The sequence below is a fragment of the Mastigoproctus giganteus genome, chromosome 12, assembly GCF_048544385.1.
Source record: "Mastigoproctus giganteus isolate SK-2022 chromosome 12, ASM4854438v1, whole genome shotgun sequence".
Taxonomy (NCBI): Eukaryota; Metazoa; Arthropoda; class Arachnida; order Uropygi; family Thelyphonidae; genus Mastigoproctus; species Mastigoproctus giganteus.
The window spans coordinates 47,620,800-47,644,098 of NC_143586.1; the positions used below are offsets into that span (position 1 = coordinate 47,620,800).

At 37.3% G+C, this 23,299-nt stretch overlaps 1 protein-coding gene across 1 annotated transcript in view; it reads right to left on the bottom strand.

Moving 5' to 3' along the window:
- Positions 1 to 9,233: 9,233 nt before the first annotated feature.
- LOC150077019 (kelch domain-containing protein 3) overlaps positions 9,234 to 23,299 on the bottom strand; it is a 139,253-nt gene continuing 125,187 nt past the window's right edge. Inside the window, exon 10 of the mRNA XM_090386810.1 lies at positions 9,234 to 9,732. Coding sequence (XP_090242936.1) covers positions 9,669 to 9,732 — 64 coding nt within the window. The 3' untranslated portion in view covers positions 9,234 to 9,668. The remainder of the gene's footprint in view (positions 9,733 to 23,299) is intronic.

Sequence of the window (23,299 nt, forward strand, 5' to 3'; positions counted from 1 at the left end):
AACATCTGACATCAGTGCTTCTGCAATGATGCTGGTCTTCATACAGGAACAGGAAGAGCTTTGTGAAAAGCAGCATCATTGGAGAAGCACTGTTTGGTTATTCAATTTTATTTCTGTTGCTTCTCAAAAAACCCAGAACTTTGATAAGACAGAAATGGCAGCCTTCATACCTGGTACGGTTAACACTGTACCACAGAAACAATGAATGGCATGCTACTTAATGGAGTGGGCTAGTAAATCAGAATGTCTTATAATGGGCAACAAGTGATCATCGGGTTCTATTTTTTGTTGTTACTGATTTTTCTAAACCTGGAGATCAATTTCTACTACAGCCAGCTTTAGTCAGATTTTCCATAAATCATATAAACTGGGAATTATTTGACTCCTCCATTTCTGCAGATTTCCCTGAACAAGACTTTTAGTCTCTTCACTCTTTTACGGCAGCTGGAATTGCTTCCTTATTACGCCAGTCATTACTTAAGGCCTCATACAAATCGGCCAGCAAGAAAAAGATTAGATTAAAGATCTGTTCCTGGTGGACCTCAGAATTGTCTTCTTTAAGGAAAAAGGTACATCAAGCCCGTCGAAAATATCAGCGTCGACGTAGGGATTGGCACTCTGATGAAGTAGCTTATTTTTACTCTCAATATATTTCACTCAAACAACGTTATGTAAAGGCTATTGCCACACGTAAGCGGGAAACATGGAAGGAGTTTGTTCACACTGCTGGTAATGATAATCCTTGGGGTCTTATTTATAAGATAGCTCGTAATAAGATTCACTCTTTAGATGTATACGGCACTGTGAAAGAAGATTTTATGGAGACCACTGATTGGATGAATACAGTTAATGTTATTCTTGACAGACTATTCCCGGTGGATGATATAATTACTGATTCTGTTGTACATTCAAATATTCGAGTTGCAAATTCGCTTTATACCATCAATATTCAGACAGAAGAATTTACCATTGATGAGTAGGCCTGACGTAGCCCAGTGGTCAGGAGCGAGAGTGCATAGCACGCGTTCCTTGAGTGGACCGGGGTTCAAGCCCGTGACTAGTAAATACGATAAATATTTGTATTGACGATTTATTGTAAACTCTACTGACTTGGTTGTCGTGCCGGAGTATAAACAGAAAATTTATTTTAACCGCTGTTGCTAAAAAAAGATTAATATTAAGAAATGTCCAGGGATAGACCTGGTTGAAAATACATTTATTTTGCGATTTTTCAAACTGCGTCCACAAGTACTGCTTTTACTTTTTAACAAATGTCTCCAAGAAGGTCTCTTTCCTGATATGTGGAAAATTGCGCTTTTAAAACTGATTAAAAACCAGATAAACCAGCATTAAATCCTAGATCTTATAGGCCTATTGCACTTTTGCCAAATCTTGAGAAGTTTCTAGAACGTCTAATGACTCTGCGTGTTACTGATCTTCTTCAGGCGAAAAATATGGTGTCCTCTAATCAATACGGGTTCTGTGTAGGGAAGTCCTGTGAAGATGCACATGTTGAATTTGCTGGCAGCATTGAGAGTTCAACATCAAAGTACACGTTAGCTACCTTTGTTGATTTCGAGGGCGCTTTTAACTCTCTATGGTGGCAGAATGCTCTCGAACGGTTACGATCAGCTGGATGCTCTCAGAAACTATACCACCTATTCACAAGCTATTTCAGTAATCGTCACATTTTAGTGAAATCTAAATTTCAGGTGTCTAGAGAAGTTTCACGAGGGTGTCCCCAGGGCCTCTAATATGGAATATGGTATTGCAGGATTAGATTTCCCGTAGTTTCAGTGGTACCAAAATCATCGCTTATGCCGACGATCTTACTATCTTAATTCATGGTTCATCTAGATCTGCTACCGAAAGTAATGCCAATGATGTCTTACAAAATTTATTCCAATGGACAGTGGATAATAAATTGACAATAAGTTCGTCCAAGACTAAAATGATGATCTTTGGATCACATTTAAACCCTCAACGACCCCCTTTAGTGAAGATTAATAATAACAGGATTCCACTTGTCTCTGAAACTAAATTACTTGGGATTACAATCGACTCAAAGCTTAATTTTGTCTCTCATTTAAATAATGTAACAACAAAGATCAGAAGATTCACTGGTGCTATTGTAAAAATTTCTCGTTCAGACTGGGGACTTTCTAGACGTACCATGAGAATCTATTATAACGCCGTATTCCTTCCTATGGCTACTTATGCTGCAGGTGTATGGTTTCACAAGCTTAGAACTGTTAAATTTCGATTGAAGTTGGCTACTATGCAACGCACAATATTATTATGTATGTTAAGAGCTTGTCGAACTGTTTCAACTTCTGCACTGCAGGTTCTTGCAGGTATATTGCCATTGGACCTTCAAGTAGCTTACAGAGGTCTTTGTTATAGGTTAAAAAACCAACTATCAACTGAATTTATGGGTTTGGTACTGAATATTAATTCAGATATTAAGCAAGAACGTAATCGTTTGTGGAATGAAATGATAAATCTGTGGCAGACCAGCTGGGATACGTCATCTGTCGGATCTGCTACTAGGACTTTTTTTCCCCGAGGTGACCTTTTGTGTAAAGCAGAAACCTGCTTGGTTCTCTTTAGACTTACATCCTCCCTCTTAACGGGACACGGATCTCTTAACGAAAAACTATGTCGTTTTGGTCTTTCTAGAACGGAAGCTTGTCAATGCGGGGAAAATGAAAATTGGAGCCACATTTTATTTGAATGTCCGCTGTATAATGACTTTAGAGATGTTCTTCGTTCATCAGTTTCTACACTCTCTCATGGGCATGAAACTTTGCTGGTGGGAGACAAGAATTCTTATGTTGCTCTTCAGCAGTTTGCATCTGATGTTTTCACAAGAAGAATTAGTTATACGGCTACAAATAATTCTACTCCTTTGTCTGATGGAGCTGCTCAATAGGGAGCAACATTGCCTAAATTTTTTTATTTTATATTATTATTATTTTATTATTATTTTATATTATTTTATTTATTTATCATTATTATTTTTATGTATATGTGTATATATATATATATATATTTTTTTTTTTTTTTTATTTATTTTTTTTTTTTAACACCACGGGGAAATTCTTTTTTCTCTCCTCTGGAGTGGGACCCCAGAGGAATCTGGCCCATCTTTTGCCAACATCAGGTGGGTCAGAGTCTCGAATTGAGACAGTGCGAGCTCCATTGAGACTGGCCCACCTTGCCGTGGTGTGGACGAGTACCCAGAATCATCTGTCCAGGTGACTGATGATTCTGGGTAGCCAAGCGGTCAGACAACAGAACACACAAACATACACTACTTATTTCTGGCCCTTCTACAGTGGTTCTACTTATTTCTGGCCCTTCTGAGACACTTTCACCATTAGAAATTTTGTCTAATAACTCAATTTTATTCGCTAATGTCATCACCTTCTTTGATATTTTCACATTTCTCTTGTTATTCGTAGCCATATTTTTGTACGGGTTAGAAAGAATTTGTCCACAATAAAGTCACTTTCGTCCGTTAACACGCTCGAAAAAGTCTGTTTTACACTGCAAAATGGTAGATTTATCACTTTTGGTAAGCATATCAATTTTTAAATTTTGTCTAATAACTCAATTTTATTCGCTAATGTCATCACCTTCTTTGATATTTTCACATTTCTCTTGTTATTCGTAGCCATATTTTTGTAGCCAATTTATAAATTGATAAATTTATTCAATTTATAAGCATATAAATTAAAAGCAAACGACGAAAACTTCCATTACAAGCGCATAACACATACTGAACAAGGATTAGCGAGAAACATCCACGCTCGCGATTTTGTCACCCCTCTCCCCCCCGCCCACTGAGCGCTGTTTTAACCGGGAAAGATAATTTTAGCCACGCCCATGTTTTTTCATGGCGGATAATATTCACGGCGCTTTAAAATTCACATTTTTTTAGGTTTCATTTTATATTAAATCAGCGATCGCAAATAGCGAGGGTTTACTGTATTTTGCATCTACATTCACACATGAGGAATTATTAAGGTTTGAAAATGGCAGAAGGTTATCAAATTGTAGCAGGATACTTAATGATTTTGTAATAACAGAGCAAAGTGGAGGAGAAATTGTTGAAGTTAAACATAAGAAAAGCACCTAGGGTGGATGGGATCTATCCAGTTATATTAAAGGGAGGCAGCAAAGCAACTAAGCAAATCCTTAACCATAATTATGAGAGCATCCTTGGACTCAGGGAAGATTCCCACGGACTGGAGATGTGCAAATATATCCTCAATTCACAAAGGGGGATTTGAAGGGTGACACGAGTAATTACAGACCAGTTAGTTTAACTTCTGTTCTGGGTAAAATAATGGAGTCACTGGTTAAAGATGCATTGCAGGATCATCTAGACAAGACTGCAGCAATAATTCAGACACTGCATGGGTTAAGGGAAAGTCTTGTCTGACAAATTTGATAGGATATAATGTGTGGTTACAAAGGAACTGGATGCAAAAAATAATTTTGATATATACAGTGAAACTTCTCCTAACGGACATCTCTCTACAACGGACATTTTCAAATTCCCCAACTCACCTCCATTGGTTTTAACGTGTTTGCAGCTTCTGTCTAGCGGACATCCTCTGTAACGGACGCAGACAGGCAATCCGCACTGTTTCGTTTAGATTAGCACTTAATTTGATCTCCCCATAACAGAGAGCGGGCGAGCTCACGGCCCTTTTACTAGGAACTTTTCTTCCACGTATTGCCTCAATCGTGTGTTTATTTTCTATTTCCGATTCTCTGAATTTTATCAAGGTTTACGTCGCGGTTCTAAACTCTTTTTCAAGAATTTTAAGGCACGTGTAAAACTTCTGATGAATTCGGTGTGTGCAGGGAGGGGGGGGAAATGGTCGGCCTTTCGTCTTTTCAGTTTCAGTTTTGTTCAGTGTCGTGTGAAGTGCACAATGTCTTCTCGTAAACATTTAACTTTAAAAGATAGTCGAACTCATTAATGCGTATGATCGGCAATAAAATAGTGTTCGCAACCTCGCTGTAAAATTCAAAATCGGGCAGACGCAGGTAAGCGACATCCTAAAGAAAAAAAAATAAACTGCTCAAACAATTTTGGCAACACGTAAATGATCAGGTTCAAAAATCATTCCCGAAAACTGTTGGACTTCAAATTTGTCACGCACGTGCTAAAAAAATTCCCATTAATGGGCCTATTATTAGGGGAAAGGCTTTGGAGGTTGCGAAATCTATGGGAGTAAATGAGTTCTGTGGGATGGCTAGACAAGTTCAAAACTTGGCATAAAATTTCTTGGAAAACCGTAAGTGGTGAAGTTGGATCTGTTGATACTGGGGTTGTAACAGAGTGGACCGTCAAATTGGAAGATTTATGTCGTGATTTTGAAGCTAAGGATATTTACAACTGTGACGAAACAGGGTTGTTTTTTTAAAGCTCTTCCTGAAAACACGAGTCTAAAAAACGAAAATGCCAGGGCGGGAAAATTTCTAAGGAACGCTTGACTGTACTATTGTGTACAAATATGCTGGGAGACTTTGAACCTCTTGTTATAGGAAACCCACAAAATCCTCGTTGTTTCAAGGGCATAAAGTTTAATCTTTTGGATGTTGACTGGAAGTCTAATAAAAAAGCGTGGATGACACGAGATATCATGAGCGAATGGATAAGTCACTTTAACCAAAACATGATTCGTCAAAACAGAAAAATTATTTTCATGGATAATGCTACATCTCACCCGCACATTGAATTTTCCAACATTCAAATCATTTTTCTGCCACCAAACACATCTGCAGAGTGTCAGCCCTTGGATTAAGGGATAATAAAAAATTTTAAACTTCACTACAGAAAACGTTTTAAGACATCTCATTGCAAACATGAACGATGTAACGTGCGAGTGACCTTGCAAAGAAAATCAGCATCCTAGATGCGATTCAATGGATTTCCTCTTCAGTAAACGCAATTAGAAAACAAACTGTCGTGAACTGTTTTGTAAAGTCTGGCTTCTCAAACGCAAAATTGAAGTTGTGACCAGCAATGTGGAGCACCAAGAAGAACAAGTACTTCAACATCTATTGATAATGTACGATACTTCAGCTACAAGTGACCCAGGCTACAAAGATATAGACTCAAACCTAACTACAGAAGATGGTGCTCTAATTATCAACGACATTATCATCGATATTTTTCAAGAAGTTCCTCACAAGAATGAAGAAATGGAAGGAGGTCATTCTGTCGAAGAACATATTAACGACGAACCACCGATGAAAATAGAAGAAGCACTCATACAAATCAATCGTTTAAAAATGTTTTTCGCTGCTGAAGAAGATACTGAAGGACTTTTGATGGTTTCTTCACTCCAAACAAATGTTGAAAACAAAATTATCAGCTGGAAGAAGGTGCAGAAGAAAATAAGTGATTACTGTATGTATTTTTCTTAAGATAAAGTCATAATATGCATAGCACAATTGTATGTATATTATTTACAAAAATATTGTGCAAAATCTGTATATAATTTAATTTAATTTTACATTAAACGTTTAACGATTTTTCTTTTCTTTTTTTTTTCTCTCCCTCAGACTTCTTGTTAGCGGACACCTCTCTAACGGACACATTTTCGTTCCCCGTGGCTGTCCGTTAAAGGGAAGTTTCACTGTATTTGGTTTTCAGGAAAGATTTTGACACTTGTGCATGGAAGACTATTGTACAAATTGGAGCAGACTAGTATTAAGGGTAAGTTGCTACAATGGATAAAGTGGACGGTGAAGTGGGAGAAGACAGAGGGTGGTAATCAATGGGTGCTGCTCTTCGTGGACTAATGTTATTAGTGGAGTCCCACAGGGTTCGGTGTTGGGTCCACTGTTGTTTTGTATATTTATCAATGATATTGATGAAGGTATATCAGGCTTAATGTCGAAGTTTGCAGATGATACAAAGGTTGGCAGGGTTGTTAATGACAGTAATGGCAGTGTGCTACTGCAACAGGATCTAGATAATTTGGGCAGATGGGCTAAGAAGTGGCAACTGAAGTTCAACCTTGACAAATGCAAAGTACTGCATATGGGTAGAAGTAACCCCAGTGAAATGCACCACTGTGGTACTACACTTAAGGTGGTAGAAAATGAAAAATGCCTGGGAGTAATTGTGCAGTCAGATATGAAGTGTTCTGAGCAATGCAGACAGGCTGCCAGGGCAGGTCATGGGGTTTTGTCAATGATATATAGGAATTTTGCTAGCAGGGAAAAGGAGGTGATTGTCCCTCTGTATTAGGCAATGGTCAGGCCACGCCTTGAGTACTGCATACAGGTCTGGAGGCTTCATTTTAGGAAGGATGTAGATTTACTTGAGCATGTACAGAGAAGGGCAACAAGATTGGTGAGGGGAATGAAGGGATCATCTTATCAAGAGAGGCTTAAGTTCTGCAAATTGCAGTGGCTGGAGAATAGGCACCTGCGTGGTGATCTGATTGAGGTGTATAAGGCCTTGAATGGGTTGAGCATGCTGAATTCTGATGGGATCCTTCCACTTGTTCATATTACAAACCTAAGGGGGCATAAATTCAAATTAAGAAAGGACAGACGTAGAATAGATGTGCGGAAATTTGCCTTTAGCCAGAGGGTGGTTAATTGCTGGAACAAACTTCCATCTGTTGTTGTGGAAGTTGATAGATTGAATAAATTTAAGGAGGAACTGGACAGGCATTTGGAGGGAATGGTGTGTTTTTTTTTTTTTTTTTTTGGCTGATGCTGCATAAGCTCATACACTTGCTTTCTTGCATCAACATGCCACTACTACTACTTAACCTATCAGTAGTCGCTGGAAAATTTGAAATTCCTATGTGTGCGTGAAAATCTGAAAACTCAGCAAAAAAATAATATAAAATTGTCAATTTTTTTATACCAACTATATTCCATGTTCTATATTAAAAATATTTTTAATTTTTGAAAATTCCTTTAGACCTGTCAGCAACAAATGCAAATTTAAAAACCGTACCCTTCATCCTATGTTTTGATTCAAGGAGTGTCAGTAACAGCACTCACTGCATGAAACATGCATAAACAGTTTGATTCCAGATGATGCAATGTCACAAATGCTATCAATAACTAATGGTATAATTAGGTTTAACTTAATCGTGAATTTTTCTTAATTGTGCAATAATTAACAGACATTTCTAGAATTTCTGCAAATAGTTCAAATAAACCACCATTTTCAACAATGGGTATTAGGAGCTTCAGCTGGGTGGAGTAGGTAAAACAAATTGCAGAATTACTGTTAGCATTCAATCAATCCTCTGTTACTAATACAGGGTTAATAAGCATGTTTTTGTTTTACGCTGTTTATTTTTGTGTAGACTTGTCACACACAGCAAAAATTGTCTGGTGAATTCACACAGCCATTGGATATCATTTTTCCATACTGCCACCGTTGGACAACCATTTTATACAAAAAAAAAATTGTTTATACTCAAGACATGACACCTAGGTCAAGGCAATGGAGGTTACAATAAATTAACAATACAAACATTAATCGTATTTAGCAGTCACAGGCTTAAACCCTGGTTCACTCAGAGCATGTGCTACTGCAGTCTCACTCCTGACCACTCTGCTACATCAAGCACACAACTTGGCCTCAAATGCTCACAGATGACAACTAATATGCATGAAGTTTTGTCATAACAAATGACTCATGAGTCAGCCTCTCTATTCCCCCGTTTCACCCACAATTTAGCAATTGATGCTTATCTTGTAATATTGTTTATTGCTTATCTTGGAATTGTCATAACAAATGACTCATTATGAGTCAGCCTCTCTATTCCCCTGTTTCACCCACAATTTAACAATTGATGCTTATCTTGTAATATTATGAAATTCAGTTTTTTTTTTTTAAAAAAAAAAACTTCTGTGCTATAAAATGTGTCCAGAATTGGAATTAATTTTAAAAGTTAGTTTCCGTTTATGTTTCCTTTAACTAGTGAAAAATGTTAATAAAATCTTGTTTACCAGTTTTTCAAGGCAGCATTTTCTTGATTGTATGCATGTTAACTTAATTGTTCTCTGTTCTTTATCCCAGTCGCATTCCCTTGGTAATATTATATTTCATGCAAATGAGTCGATTTGCAAAAGCAAAAATCATGACAGAATTCTTCAAAAATATATGTTTATTACAGTTTAAGATTTGACTACACCTTTTATTGAAAAGGCCAACAGGCTGCAGCACATTACCCAGCCAACACATCTTTTTTAATGGGTAAATTTGTGATCAACCATTAAACAGGTGATGTTAATTAAGGAACTGACAATAAAATAAAAATGGAACAATCCAAATGTCACCGGGATCCTGTTACAGGGTCTGTATCCATTGTAACTGCTGACAGCATCTAACATGTTTTGCTAACTTTTTTTTCATAAAACGTCAACTCCTTAAAAGTCACTCACTATGTCATGGGAATTGATACAACCTTAAAAAAGTGTCCACAGAGATGTTTTCTATACACGTAAAATAATATAAACACCAACACAAATATAAAGAATACATAGTGGATTGTTATGTACAACGCAACACTTGAGCTACTCTCCATATTTCTTGCCCAGATCATTATTCAACTGGAATAAGGCAGCAATTTGGGCATTTCCTAAAAATACAAAGTCAACATGGCAGCACATTATCCATTACTGGGATGCGGCCTAGTAATAGTATTGTTTAAAGTCATAGAAGTAATTTCCCACCTAGAAGGGAAAAAAAAAAGAAGTGAAATCATGGAATATGTTGCAGCATAATGACACAAGAAACAAAATTTGAAAGAAAATAAATTAAAAATCTGCTAAGTAAAGTATACTTCCACTACAGTTATGGTTCAAATTATAATACTCAGTTAAATGGCTTTTAAATTTTAACTGTTAGGGATCTGAATTTAGCTGGACTAGTCTGTATCAATTAAACTTACCTTGTCCTGGTACACTTACTCAACCAGGAAGTTAAAAAAATCCCACTTCTGATTCCCCAAGAACAACTTTTCCAAGGGTTAGAGGATGACCCTCCATAATCACTCAACCTACACCCAAAATATTCAAGCCATTCTGAATGACAAATAGACCTACAAGCTCCTAAAAAAAACTAATCCAGGAGATATGAGTACTCATGTGCCATAAGACAGGGCATCTGTGCATAAGCAAAGTGGCCCACTACTCAATTTAAGAAAACCATAGGGCCAACACAAAAAACGCCCTAGCATTCATTCAATCATACATAACAAAAATAATAGGGAGTTTGTGGAAATTGTGGGGAGGTGGGGGGGGATATTGGACTGGATCCACAAACTTCAATGGAAATATAGGGAGGTAATCTTCGGGATCTTAGGGAGGAGGAAATATAGGGAGGTAATATTTTTTACAATACAATTTTATTTTTGTTAAGTATTTTTGCTTAACAAAAATAAAACACAGTTAAACACAGATAATGTTTAAAGAAAAATATTACCTATTGTTCTATTTGATTTGAATTCTTTATATTCAATTTTGTTTTGAATGTAAACTTTTTCATGACATTTTTTCTTTTCATCGTATCTGTGTTCTAATTACTATCCCAGTTAATGTATGTTGCCAGATTGGAAATAAATCTGGCTTGTTCTTTTATGAATTATGACCTGGATATTTATATATAATTATAGAATAATTATATATAAAATCTGAATTAGTAGAGGTTTCAACGTATGTTTTTAACCATTAGTTTTACTATAAAACTTGCTGAAATAAGTATTTTTTTCTAGAGCAGATACTATAGTTAGTTAAATTTTTTCCTGCCATATTCTGATTATATGATTTGAATAATGATGTTCTATGGATAAACAAGTTCATTTAGGAAGGGAAATGAAAGGTATGAAAGAAAGAATACTACTGTGCATGAATTTGAACCTGTTTGAAGATCACAACATAATAATCTCCTGCACCACCCCAATTTCTCTTTATTGTTTACTTTATTTCAGTTTAGTTATCTAGTTTTGCATATAGAGTTTTATGCTATTACTGTATTTGGTCTGTACTTTAAAGAACAGCAACTGCTGTTCAAATAAATTTTGCTTCAAATTCATGGCAAGTAGCATAATTTCTTTCATACTGCTACACTATGTTACCTGCATGTGGAAGATTGCCCTTTAAATCCTATATCATGTTCAAAGGGAAAGAAAAGTATGTTGGTCAGCAAGACAACTACGAAACATCAGATTGAATCATAATATCCATAGAAGCTGAAAGAAATGTATAATACAGAACAAACAGCAATACAGAGGGGAAAAATTATACTGCATCAATAGCATAGTTATGCAAATGAATCAACACCAGCATAATGTCTTTATCGGTTATGCCATAGAGCATTCTCAATTAAGATAAAGATATAAAATGCACACATTTTAAAACACTTCACATAAAACAAATGCACAAATAACATCAGGCAGATAGACACCATAAGGAAACCCTATCAAGTCCAACAGCTAGATAAAGCATAGCATTAACATGATTAAATCTCATTAACAGGATGATAATAATAATAATAAAAAAAAACCACTTCATAATGCATACTGTCAGCCTTGTAGCACCTGAAACTTTGCAAATTAAGTTTGCCAATGTGAAATTTAAATAGACTATTAGAAGAATTCTAATATTAGAAATATTAGAAGAACCTGAGGTTATAATGACTTAAGCACCAACATCGAGCCATGATGATGATGAACAGGTTGAAGAAATGTACGCCGAAACTGAGTCTTTAGGATGAGCAGAAAGCCCACTACACTATCATTATGGGGGACTTCAATACTAAGGTTGGAAAAAGACAAAAACAGAGCAGAAAGGGGAACTATAGGATATTTTGGAATTGGTGAAAGAAATGAAAGAGGTAAAAAGCCTTGTGCAATTTGCAGAATCTCGAGGATTGTCAGTAATGAACACTTTTTTCAAGAAAAAGTGTGAACAGAAGTGAACATGGAAGAGTCCAAATGAATCAACAACTAATGAAATAGACTTCATCCTCACTAACAGAAGATATATTGTGAATGATGTTACCATCCTGAATAAGGTAAATGTTGGAAGTGATCACAGAATGGTAAGATGAACACTTGATATAGATGTAAGAGAAGAAAGGGGGAAAAAAAAAAAAAAAAAACCTAGTAAATAATACAAAGGTCTTTGAGATAACAGAAGATGAGAAAAAGTAGTATGTAGCGGGAACTTAAGAACAAGTTTGAGCTTCTCTGCAGACTGCTCAGGGACCAAGATATTGACGATGAATATTACAACTTTATGAAAGTGATAAAGTCCAAGAAACCAAATCCAAAGAAGAAAAAAAATTAGTCAAGAAACACTTGTCATGATGAACCGAAGGCGACAAATGAAGAGCAAGATAAACACTGACAAGGAGAAAACTGAGTATACTGAGTTATACAAAGCCATTAGAAAGAGACTCAGAGAGGACATAAGGTTTAACACAAGAAAAGTAGAACAAGCATTAAGGGAAAACAAAGGACTTAAATCAGCAGCCATGAGCAGTAATACAGAAAGACAAATGATACTGAAAAATAGCAATGGTCTACTTATAAATAGCAGAGAAGGCATAATTCAAATAGCAGAAAACTACTACAGAGAATTATACAAGGAGCAAGGGAATGATGCCAGCAGTGGGGAAGATGAATTGCAAATTAGTAACACATACGACATACCCGATATTCTTCCTGATGAGGTAGAACATGCGTTGAAGAAAATTAAGAATCAGAAAGCCCCAGGGGAAGATGAAGTTACTGTAGAGTTGTTAAAATTGGGAGGAAGAGACATGACATAAAAATGACAAGACTCTTCACAAAATGCATTAGAAAAGGTGTGACGCCTAAGGAGTGGAATAATGCAATCATAGTTTTGCTGCATAAGAAAGGAGATAAATCAGAACTTGGAAATTATAGACCAATCAGCTTGTTATCCCACATCTACAAGTTGTTTACAAGGGTGATTACTAACAGATTAGAAAGAATACTTGATGAGAATCAACCGAAAGAGCAAGCAGGACAGGATTCTCAACTAGGGATCACCTTCACGTAATATCACAGCTAATGGAAAAAGCAAATGAATATAAAACACCACTATGCCTGGCATTTGTGGATTATGAAAAGGCATTTGACTCCATACAGCATAAGGCAATGTTTTAGGCACTGGAAAGACAAGGCATAGATACCCCATATATTATGATTTTAAAGAAAATATGAGAATGCTACCTCCTTCATTAGACTAGACAAAGACAGCAGCAAATTTAAAATCGAGAAAGGAGTTCAACAAGGAGACACAATATCTCCGAAGTTGTTTACTGCTGCCCTTGAGGAAGCTTTCAGAAGGTTAGACTGGTTGCAGAAAGGAGTCAATATGAATGGAGAGTAACTAAACCATTTATGATTTGCAGATGACATTGTGGTCATAAGCCACAATCCAAAAGAATTAGAGGAAAATCTTAATCAGTTATGCACAGTTAGTAAGGATTTTGGACTAAAGATGAATATGGCTAAAACAAAAGTAATGATGAACAAGTATGCCACAGAAAGGGACATAATGATTGAAGGAGCAGTAATTGAAAAGGTGGAGTCATATCTGGGACAAGTTATTAGCTATAATAAAGATAAATAGCTGAAGTCAAGAGAAGAATAAATTTTGGATGGATTTTGGAAGGGGCTTAGAGGGGAACAGGTATCCTGTGTGTTATCAGACACTCAGCCTAAAACACTGATGGATCCAATATCTCTCTATTACAGAAGATTTAGGAGAAGTCCGGTTGGCCTGCCTCCCTAAAATCCACTCATGCACACCTTCTCGATGGTAAGCCCTGTTACGTCACTTAGGTGGCAACGAACGTGTAGAGTGGTTCTCTTCAAGACGCCTGGTCAGCATGAAGAGGAAAAGACCAAACCCTCCAGCAATGAGAGCACAACAATACAAATGGCCCTCAGTCCCCAGCAGCTTTCACTCTCCCTCTTACGGCAGCGAGAGGATCAGAGTGGAAGCAGAGGGTGCTAAGAATCTCTGGGTACAACCAGGCTGCCATGCACGGAAATTGAACTTGGCCTGTTATAATGTACGATCACTCATCGGTGAAGACAGGATATTAGAGCTGGAAAAGGAATTAGAAAATGTGAATTGGAATATCATCGGTTTGGCTGAAACAAGAAGAAGAAATGAATCACTTAAAGTTTATCAAGTGGAAATCTGCTGTACACCAATGGAAACAGTGAAAGGAGTGAAGGTGGAGTTGGGTTTCTGGTCCATAAAGATTTTAAAAACAACATTTTGGAATTCAAAAGTACATCACCAAGGGTGTCAAGACTAATATTCAAGATTTCTAAGAGGTACAAGCTAAAGATTATAATGATTTATGCACCAACATCGAGCCATGATGATGAAGAGGTTGAAGAAATGTACACTGAAATTGAGAGTCTTCTAGATGAGCAGAAAACCCACTACACTATTATTATGGGGGACTTCAATGCTAAGGTTGGAAAAAGGCAAAGCAGCGCAGAAAGAGGAACTATAGGAAATTTTGGAATTGGTGAAAGAAATAAAAGAGGTGAAAGACTTGTGGAATTTGCAGAATCTCAAGGACTGTCAGTAATGAACACTTTTTTCAAGAAAAGGGTGAACAGAAAGTGGACATGGAAGAGTCCAAATGGATTAACAACTAATGAAATCGACTTCATCCTCACTAACAGAAGATATATTGTGAATGATGTTACCGTCCTGAATAAGGTAAATGTTGGAAGTGATCACAGAATGGTAAGATGTACACTTGATATAGATGTAGGAAAGGAAAGGAAAAAACTGACTCGAGTAAATAATACAAAGGTCTTTGAAATAACAGAGGAGGAGAAAAAGCAGTATGTACTGGAACTTAAGAACAAGTTTGAGCTTCTGCAGACTGCTCAGGATCAAGATATCGACGAGGAATATTACAACTTTCTGCAAGTGATAAAGCCCAAGAAACCTATAGGGAAACAGAAATCCAAAGAAGAAAAAAATTAGTCAAGAAACACTTGTCATGATGAACCAAAGACGACAAATGAAGAGCAAGAAAAGCACTGACAGGGAGAAAATTGAGTATACTGAGTTATGCAAAGCCATTAGAAAGAGACTCGGAGAGGACATAAGAAGATTTAACACAAGAAAAGTAGAACAAGCATTAAGGGAAAACAAAGGATTTAAATCAGCAGCCATGAGCAGTAATACAGAAAGACAAATGATACTGAAACTGAAGAATAGCGATGGTGTACTTATAAACAGCAGAGAAGGCATAATTCAAATAGCAGAAGACTACTATAGAGAATTATACAAGGAGCGAGAGAATGATACCAGCAGTGGGGAACATGGATTGCAAAGTAGCAACACATACAACATACCCGATATTCTTCCTGATGAGGTAGAACATGCATTGAAGAAAATGAAGAATCAGAAAGCCCCGGGGGAAGATGAAGTTACTGTAGAGTTGTTAAAATTGGGAGGAAGAGACATAACACAAAAACTGGCAAGGCTCTTCACAAAGTGCATTAGAAAAGGTGTGATGCCTAAGCAGTGGAATAATGCAATCATAGTTTTGCTGCATAAGAAAGGAGATAAATCAGAAATTGGAAATTATAGACCAATTAGCTTGTTATCCCATATCTACAAGTTGTTCACAAGGGTCATTACTAACAGATTAGAAAGAATACTTGATGAGAATCAACCGAAAGAGCAAGCTGGCTTTAGGACAGGATTCTCAACTATGGATCACCTTCACGTCATATCACAGCTAATGGAGAAAGCAAACAGCATAAGGCAATGTTTCAGGCACTGGAAAGACAAGGCATAGATACTCCATATATTATGATTTTGAAGAAAATATATGAGAGTGCTACATCCTTTATTAGACTAGACAAAGACAGTAGCAAATTTAAAATCGAGAAAGGAGTTCGACAAGGAGACACAATATCTCCGAAGCTGTTTACTGCTGCCCTTGAGGAAGCTTTCAGAAGATTAGACTGGTCGCAGAAAGGAGTCAATGTGAACGGAGAGTACCTAAACCATTTACGATTTGCAGATGACATTGTGGTCATAAGCCACGATCCCAAAGAATTAGAGGAAAATCTTAATCAGTTATGCACAGTTAGTAAGGATTTTGGACTAAAGATGAATATGGCTAAAACAAAAGTAATGATGAACAAGTATGCCACGGAAAGGGAAATAATGATTGAAGGAGCAGTAATTGAAAAGGTGGAGTCATATACTTATCTGGGACAAGTTATTAGCTGTAATAATGATAAATGGCTGGAAGTCAAGAGAAGAATAAATTTTGGATGGATAGCATTCAGGAAATATAGTCACATACTGAAGAGCAATATCCCAGTTTGTCTGAAACGTAAAATAATGAACCAATGTATACTCCCCACCATGACTTATGGAAGTGAAACTTGGGCACTCACCAAAAGAATGGAAGAGAAGCTAAGAACTACACAGCGAAGAATGGAACGAATTATATTGGGAATAAGACTGTTAGATAAGAAGAGAAACACATTGATTAGGCGGCAAACTCAAGTAAAGGACATTCTTATCAAAACTAAAGAACTAAAATGGTCTTGGGCAGGACACACAGCTCGAAGACATGATGACAGATGGACTAAGAAAATAACAGAATGGTACCCAAGAGGAGCTAGAAGAAAACCTGGAAGACAAAGGCGGAGATGGATAGATGAAATTCATGAGTCTTTGAGTAGTAAATGGATGGCCAGTGCTCAAAACAGAAGGAACTGGAAAGTTGCTGGAGAGGCCTTCATCCTGCAGTGGATTGAAAATGGCTGATGATTATGATGACTGAGGAGCAATATCCCAGTTTGTCTGAAATACATGTATTTGGTGAATGCACTCACCAAAAGAATGGATTGTTTGTTATTTGTTATTTGGTTTTTAGGAGCATTACCAACTAAGGCCATATTGCTCCGGGATATGCGGTGGTCATTCCCTGACCTTTCCACATCCTCCGTATTTGGTGGTGACGGACTTGAACCCCGGTCTAACCAAAAGAATGGAAGAGAAGCTGAGAACTACACAGCGAAGAATGGAACAAATTATATTGGGAATCAGACTGTTAGATAAGAAGAGAAACATGGATTAGGCAGCAAATCCAAGTAAAGGACATTCTTATCAAAACTAAAGAACTAAAATGGTCTTGGGCAGGACACATAGCTCGAAGTCATGATGACAGATGGACTAAGAAATTAACAGAATGGTACCCAAGAGGAGCTAGAAGACAACGGTGGAGATGGATATGTGAAATTCATGAATTTGTGGGTAGTAAATGGATGGCCATTGCACAAAACAGAAGGAACTGGAAAGTTGCTGGAGAGGCCTTCATCCTGCAGTGGATTGAAAATGGCTGATGATGATTAGAAGAATGAAGACTATTCTCACAATGTTTATAAGAAATGAATAACGTTAAACCATCTACATTATAGAAACAAAACAAAAAAAATTTTAGAAACAAAACTGAAAAGTTTACAGCTTCACTTATGAAGCAAGTGGACTGGCACCAGTATGCACAAGTCATTTTTCAATATAATCTCCTCAGAGCCACACATGTTTTCTAGCAATGCCACAATGCAGTTATTCCACTCTTGTAAAATGTTTTGTCATAGCCTGGAAAGAAAGAAATGTTTTCATTGCTGATATTGTTTTGAGCTTTGGTCCAGCATGAAACTCAAGTTTAGGACAAGGCTACGTTTGGTGGCTGTTGTTATTTGTTTTTTTAGGAGCATTAGCAACTAAGGCCATATTGCTCCAGGGATATGCAGTGGTCATTCCCTGACCTTTCCGCATCCTCCGTATTTGGTGGTCATGGGCCCGAACCCTGGTCTAATCAAGAAGTGTGCTACACACTGCTGCTCCTGCCCACCTGGCTACAGAGACGCCGCTACGTTTGGTAAATATGACGAGTGCAGCAACAATTCATACCCACACTAATGCATTTCACTTGTTCTCAAAACCTGTGCTACTGAACTTACTCCTATTCTTTGCCGCCTTTTTTCACTTTCTTATTCCAAAGGTGTTTTTCCTTCTGCTTGGAAATTTGCTCATATCCAGCCAGTTCCTAAAAAGGGTGACAAATCCCTCCCATCCAATTATCGTCCCATTGCAATTACTTCTACTCTTTCTAAAGTAATGGAGAAATCAATTAACCGCCAACTCTTAAACTACTTAGAAACCTTCCGTCTGATCAATGATCGCCAGTATGGATTCCGTCAGTGTCGATCCACTGGTGATACTCTGGCTTATGTTACCCATTTATGGACTAATTCAATGGAAAGGTTCGGTGAAACACAAGTAGTTGCTCTTGACATCTCAAAGGCTTTTGATCGTGTTTGGCATAAAGGTCTTCTAAACAAGCTTCCATCTTATGGTTTGCCAACTGTTTTTAGTAATTGGTTATCCAGTTTTCTCTCTGATCGCTCACTGAGGGTGATGGTAGATGGCTCTCTGTCTTCTAACTTCTCCACTAATGCCGGTGTCCCCCAAGGTTCAGTTCTTTCCCCCACTCTTTTCCTCTTGTATATCAATGACCTTCTTCCATTGACTGGAAATCCTATCCATAGTTTTGCCGATGATAGCACATTGCATTCAACTTTCCATTTTGAGAAACCTTGTCCAGCTCAATCAGCTTCAAGTTCTCGAAAATCTGCTGCCAATTCCTTAAATGCCGATCTTCAGGTAATTCTCCAGTGGGGCAAAGACAACTTAGTTGATTTCAACCCTTCTAAAACTCAATCTTGTCTTATATCTCACAAAAAGGATTCTTCTGCTCCTATGCTTATCTTTAGTGACACTCCGATTTCTAGGCAAAATGATATATCTCTTTTGGGGATTACCCTGACTTCTAATCTCTCTTGGCACAAGCACATTACAAATATTGCTTCCTCTGCATCTAAAAAACTTGGTTTTCTCTTTCGCTCTCGGCGTTACTTTTCTCCCAAACAGCTGCTCACTCTGTATAAATCGCAAATCCGCCCTGCCATGGAATATTGTTCCCACATCTGGGGTGGTGCCCCCAAAACCTCTCTCAGGCTTCTTGATTCCATTCAGAAGAGGGCAGTTAGGTTAATTAATGATTCATCTCTAACAGAGTCTCTCCACTCGCTTTCTCATAGACGCACTGTTTCTGCTGCATGCCTCTTCTACAGATACTTCCATGGGCACTGTTCTTCTGAATTGGCTTCTATAATTCCCTCTCTCTCTTTCAAAACAGTCCGAACACGTGCCGCCACCAGCCAACATCCATTTACTGTCCAACTTCAAACCCACAGAACCAACTTTTCATCTTCCTCATTTATTCATTCAACTGCCGTTTTCTGGAACAACCTTCCTTCATACGTATTTCCTGAAAATTACAATCTACAGAAGTTCAAGTCCAATATCAACAAATATCTTCTTTCGTGTTCTCAACCTCCAACCCAAGCACGGTACTAAGTACTATAGGTTATAATACCTCTCGTGTTTGGGGTTCTCATAAAAAAAAAAAAAAAAAAATTTCATTCATTGCAATTGATGTGAGGAGTAAATGTCATGGTGAAACAAGACCCTTTTGTCGGAATTTCTTTTCTTTTTGACTTGACAGCATCTCATACTTGACATAATAGGTTAGCATAGTATAATCAATATTAGTTAGGCCTTACAGGACATAGTACACCATTAATCTTTCTTTAGAATCCCAAAAGACCACTGTTATCACCTTTCCAGCTGATGGAACTGTTTTGTCTTTTTTTGGAAGCACTGAACTGGAACGTTCCCACTGTTTGGATTGCTGCTTTGACTTAGGTTGATACCAATAGATCCACGTCTTGTCCACTGTTACAAATCTTACCAGAAAATTTTTCTGTCTACTTCATAACACACCAACAATTCTGTGGAATTGTTGGTGTGTTATGGAGTAGATAAAAAAGAGTTTGAGGAAGTCTTGCATCTACTGCATTTCTGATTAGTCATATGCTGTGAGAGTCATCCTTGATACTTTAATTTTATCTAAAATCAAAATATATCTGAATTATATTCTTTCACGTGCATTTTCAATGGAATGAACCTAAACAAATGAAAATGCTGGCATCCAAGTTTAAACAGCACAGAGGACACTCATGATTTTCCAGCCCAAGATTACCAGTGCTGTGCTTTTAAAGTTGCGGTATATTTAAACCATCTAAGAATTGGCAGAGTTCTCTGATTGATCATGTAACACAGAAACTCATTAGAACTGACTGTGCAGGATGGAGGTTTCACCCCAGAGCCATAAGACACTCGGAATTAAGCTTTTATTGTACTCTAACATCAAGAAATCTTTTAGGTAATAACATTGTCAAATCTCTCCTTGTGAACAAGATTAGCAGCTTTTTGATGAGCAATGGATTACTGATGACTGAGTATCACAATTTGTACATAAACCATTAGAGTGAGTTTAGGATTCACTAAGTAAACATGTTTAGTAAATGTTTTTAAAACTTTTAGATTGCCAATTTGTAAACATCTACATAGCAACTTTCATTCATTTATATTTGCTCATATGCCACCTGAAAGAAAATTAAGGTAGCTCAGAGAGCTCTGGTCTCCCAAAATATACACAGTATAAAAAGGTTATTCTGTCAAAAATGCTCAACACTGGGACCTTAGTGAAGCAACTGTATGAAACTTTGATTTATTCTTCTCCAAAATTAATTTTATTTTTACCATGTTGTACAATATGTACTATACTTTTTCATATATGCTATATATTACCTTTCCTTTGAATGAATGGGGGGAAAAAATAAAAATACTAATATAGTATTGTACATATAAATTCATGTTTTTTTTGTTTTTTTTTCCCCTTTATGACTACACTGACCAAAATCTGAAAAATTCCAGGATTTTGCAGGGATCAGGTCCCAAGGTGCTGCAGGTTTTTACTGCATGCCATCAGGCAATGATCAGTTTTGACAATTTTTCCAGAACTCTTTTATGAAATGCCCAATGCACATCATTGTGTAGCAAGCTTTATGTTATGTGGATTTACAATAACACAGGGTATTGTCTATCCACATAACAGTAAATAGATTACACCTTCTGCATCTAAAAAGATATTAGCCATTATCTTGCCAGCTGATGCCTATTATGAATCTGAGTGGTAGAGTCTTTGTGGCACCACTCCATACCAGACTGCTCGACAGTGGGCGCGGACTGCAGTGCAGCCAAGTGTTGCATCCATGTATCATTGTAAATCGGTATCTGCTGCGTGGATGCATCTCGCTCTGGCTTGAACCAACAAATATTGAACTTTTTTTTTTTTTTAAATACCAAGTGGTCACAAATAACTTTTTCCACTTAAAACACTTATGTAATATGGATGTGATATCATGCACTTGGTTTCCAAAATCAGTTAGCATTAGTAGAGGCATATGATGAAAGAAAGCAAGCTTTTGCAGCATCAGCCAAAAAAAAAAAAAAAAAAAAAACACACACGCACTCCCATTTCACCCCTCCATTCGTTCAAAATACCTGTCCAGCTGAGCCTTAAATTTATTTAGGCTATCAACTTCCACAACAAGGGATGGAAGTCTGTTCCACCAACCAACTACCCGCTGGCTAAAGCCAAATTTCCGCACATCTATCCTACGTCTGAATTTAGGCCCTCTCATGTGATTATTCTGAGCAAGAGGAAGAATCCCATCGGCATTGAGCATGCTCAAACCATTCAAGGCTTTATACACCTCTATCAGATCACCTCGCTGGTGCCTAGTCTCCAGACACTGTAATTTGCAAAATTTAAGCCTTTGTTCGTAAGAGCAACCCTTTGTTCCATTCACTAATCTTGTTGCCCTTCTCTGTGCTTGTTCCAGCAGCTCTACATCCTTCTTGAAATGAGGCCTCCAGACCTGTATACAGTACTCAAGGTGCGGCCTGACCATTGCCATTGCCTTATACAAGGGAATAATCACCTCCTTATCCCTGCTAGAAAAATTCCTGTATATCATTGACAAGACACCATGTGCTACTCTTGCAGCCCATCTGCACTGCTCAGAGAACTTCATATCTGCCTGCACAATTACCCCCAGATCCTTTTCATTCTCTACCACTGTCAGTGTAGTACCACAGAGTTGATACGTTGCTCTTTCCCATATGTAGTACTTTACATTTGTCAATGTTAAATTTCATTTGCCACCTCTCAGCCCATCTGATCAACCTTTCCAGATCCTGTTGCAGCAGCATAGCATCAGTAGTGACCTTAACAACCCTGCCAACCTTTGTATCGTCTGCAAACTTGGACATTAAGCTTGATATACCATCATCAATATCATTTATAAATACAGAAAACAATAATGGACCCAAAACTGAACCCTGAGGGACTCCACTAATAACATTAGTCCACAATGAGCAGTGTCCATTGATTACCACTCTGTCTTCTCCCCCTCAACCATCCCTTTATCCATAGCAGCAATTTGTCTCCGATGCCACACTGCTCCAATTTGTCCAGCAGTCTTCCATGTGCAACAGTATCAAAAGCTTTTCTAAGATCCAAATATATAATATCAAAGTTATTCCCTGCATCCAGTTCTTTTGTGACTGCATCATAGAATCCAATCAAATTGGTCAGGCAAGACTTTCCCTTAACAAAACCATGCTCTGTCCGGGCTATTAATTCCAACTCAATAAAATAAAATCATATAAATACACGTATCTAGACATCAATATATTTATTGTTACCTTACTTCCCTAGGAAGGCAATTTTGATCCAACATATATTCAATAACTGTTTTTGAAGAAGGTTTTTAAAGAAGGGCCTGTAATAAACATTTCATTCTCATTATTTCAGTTCCCAAATTCTACAAATGTTCAAGCCAGTTTCAGCATTTTGTGCTGAAACTGGCCATTGACTACTGCAAGCAAGTGGTCAATGATCAACTGGTAATATATTTTACCGTTTTCTATAAATTTGCTGAACCAATTATACATGCTTGTTACTATGCTGTGCACATAACCTGTAGAGAATTTCAGCAGGTTTCATGTTCTCTTTTAGCAGAAATTTGATAATGCAGTGCAGTTACATATTCAGAGTGACAGTGTTGGAGTGTGGTGTCTACTGCACAGACATGGCAGCATAGTTACATGACCTACCTACAAAAATGATTGCACCATACTGTCATTAGCCTCTTAAAAAATAATAAATACATAATGTCCAGATCACTATTAAACCACTCTTATAGTTATAGTCTTACATTAGAATCCAAGT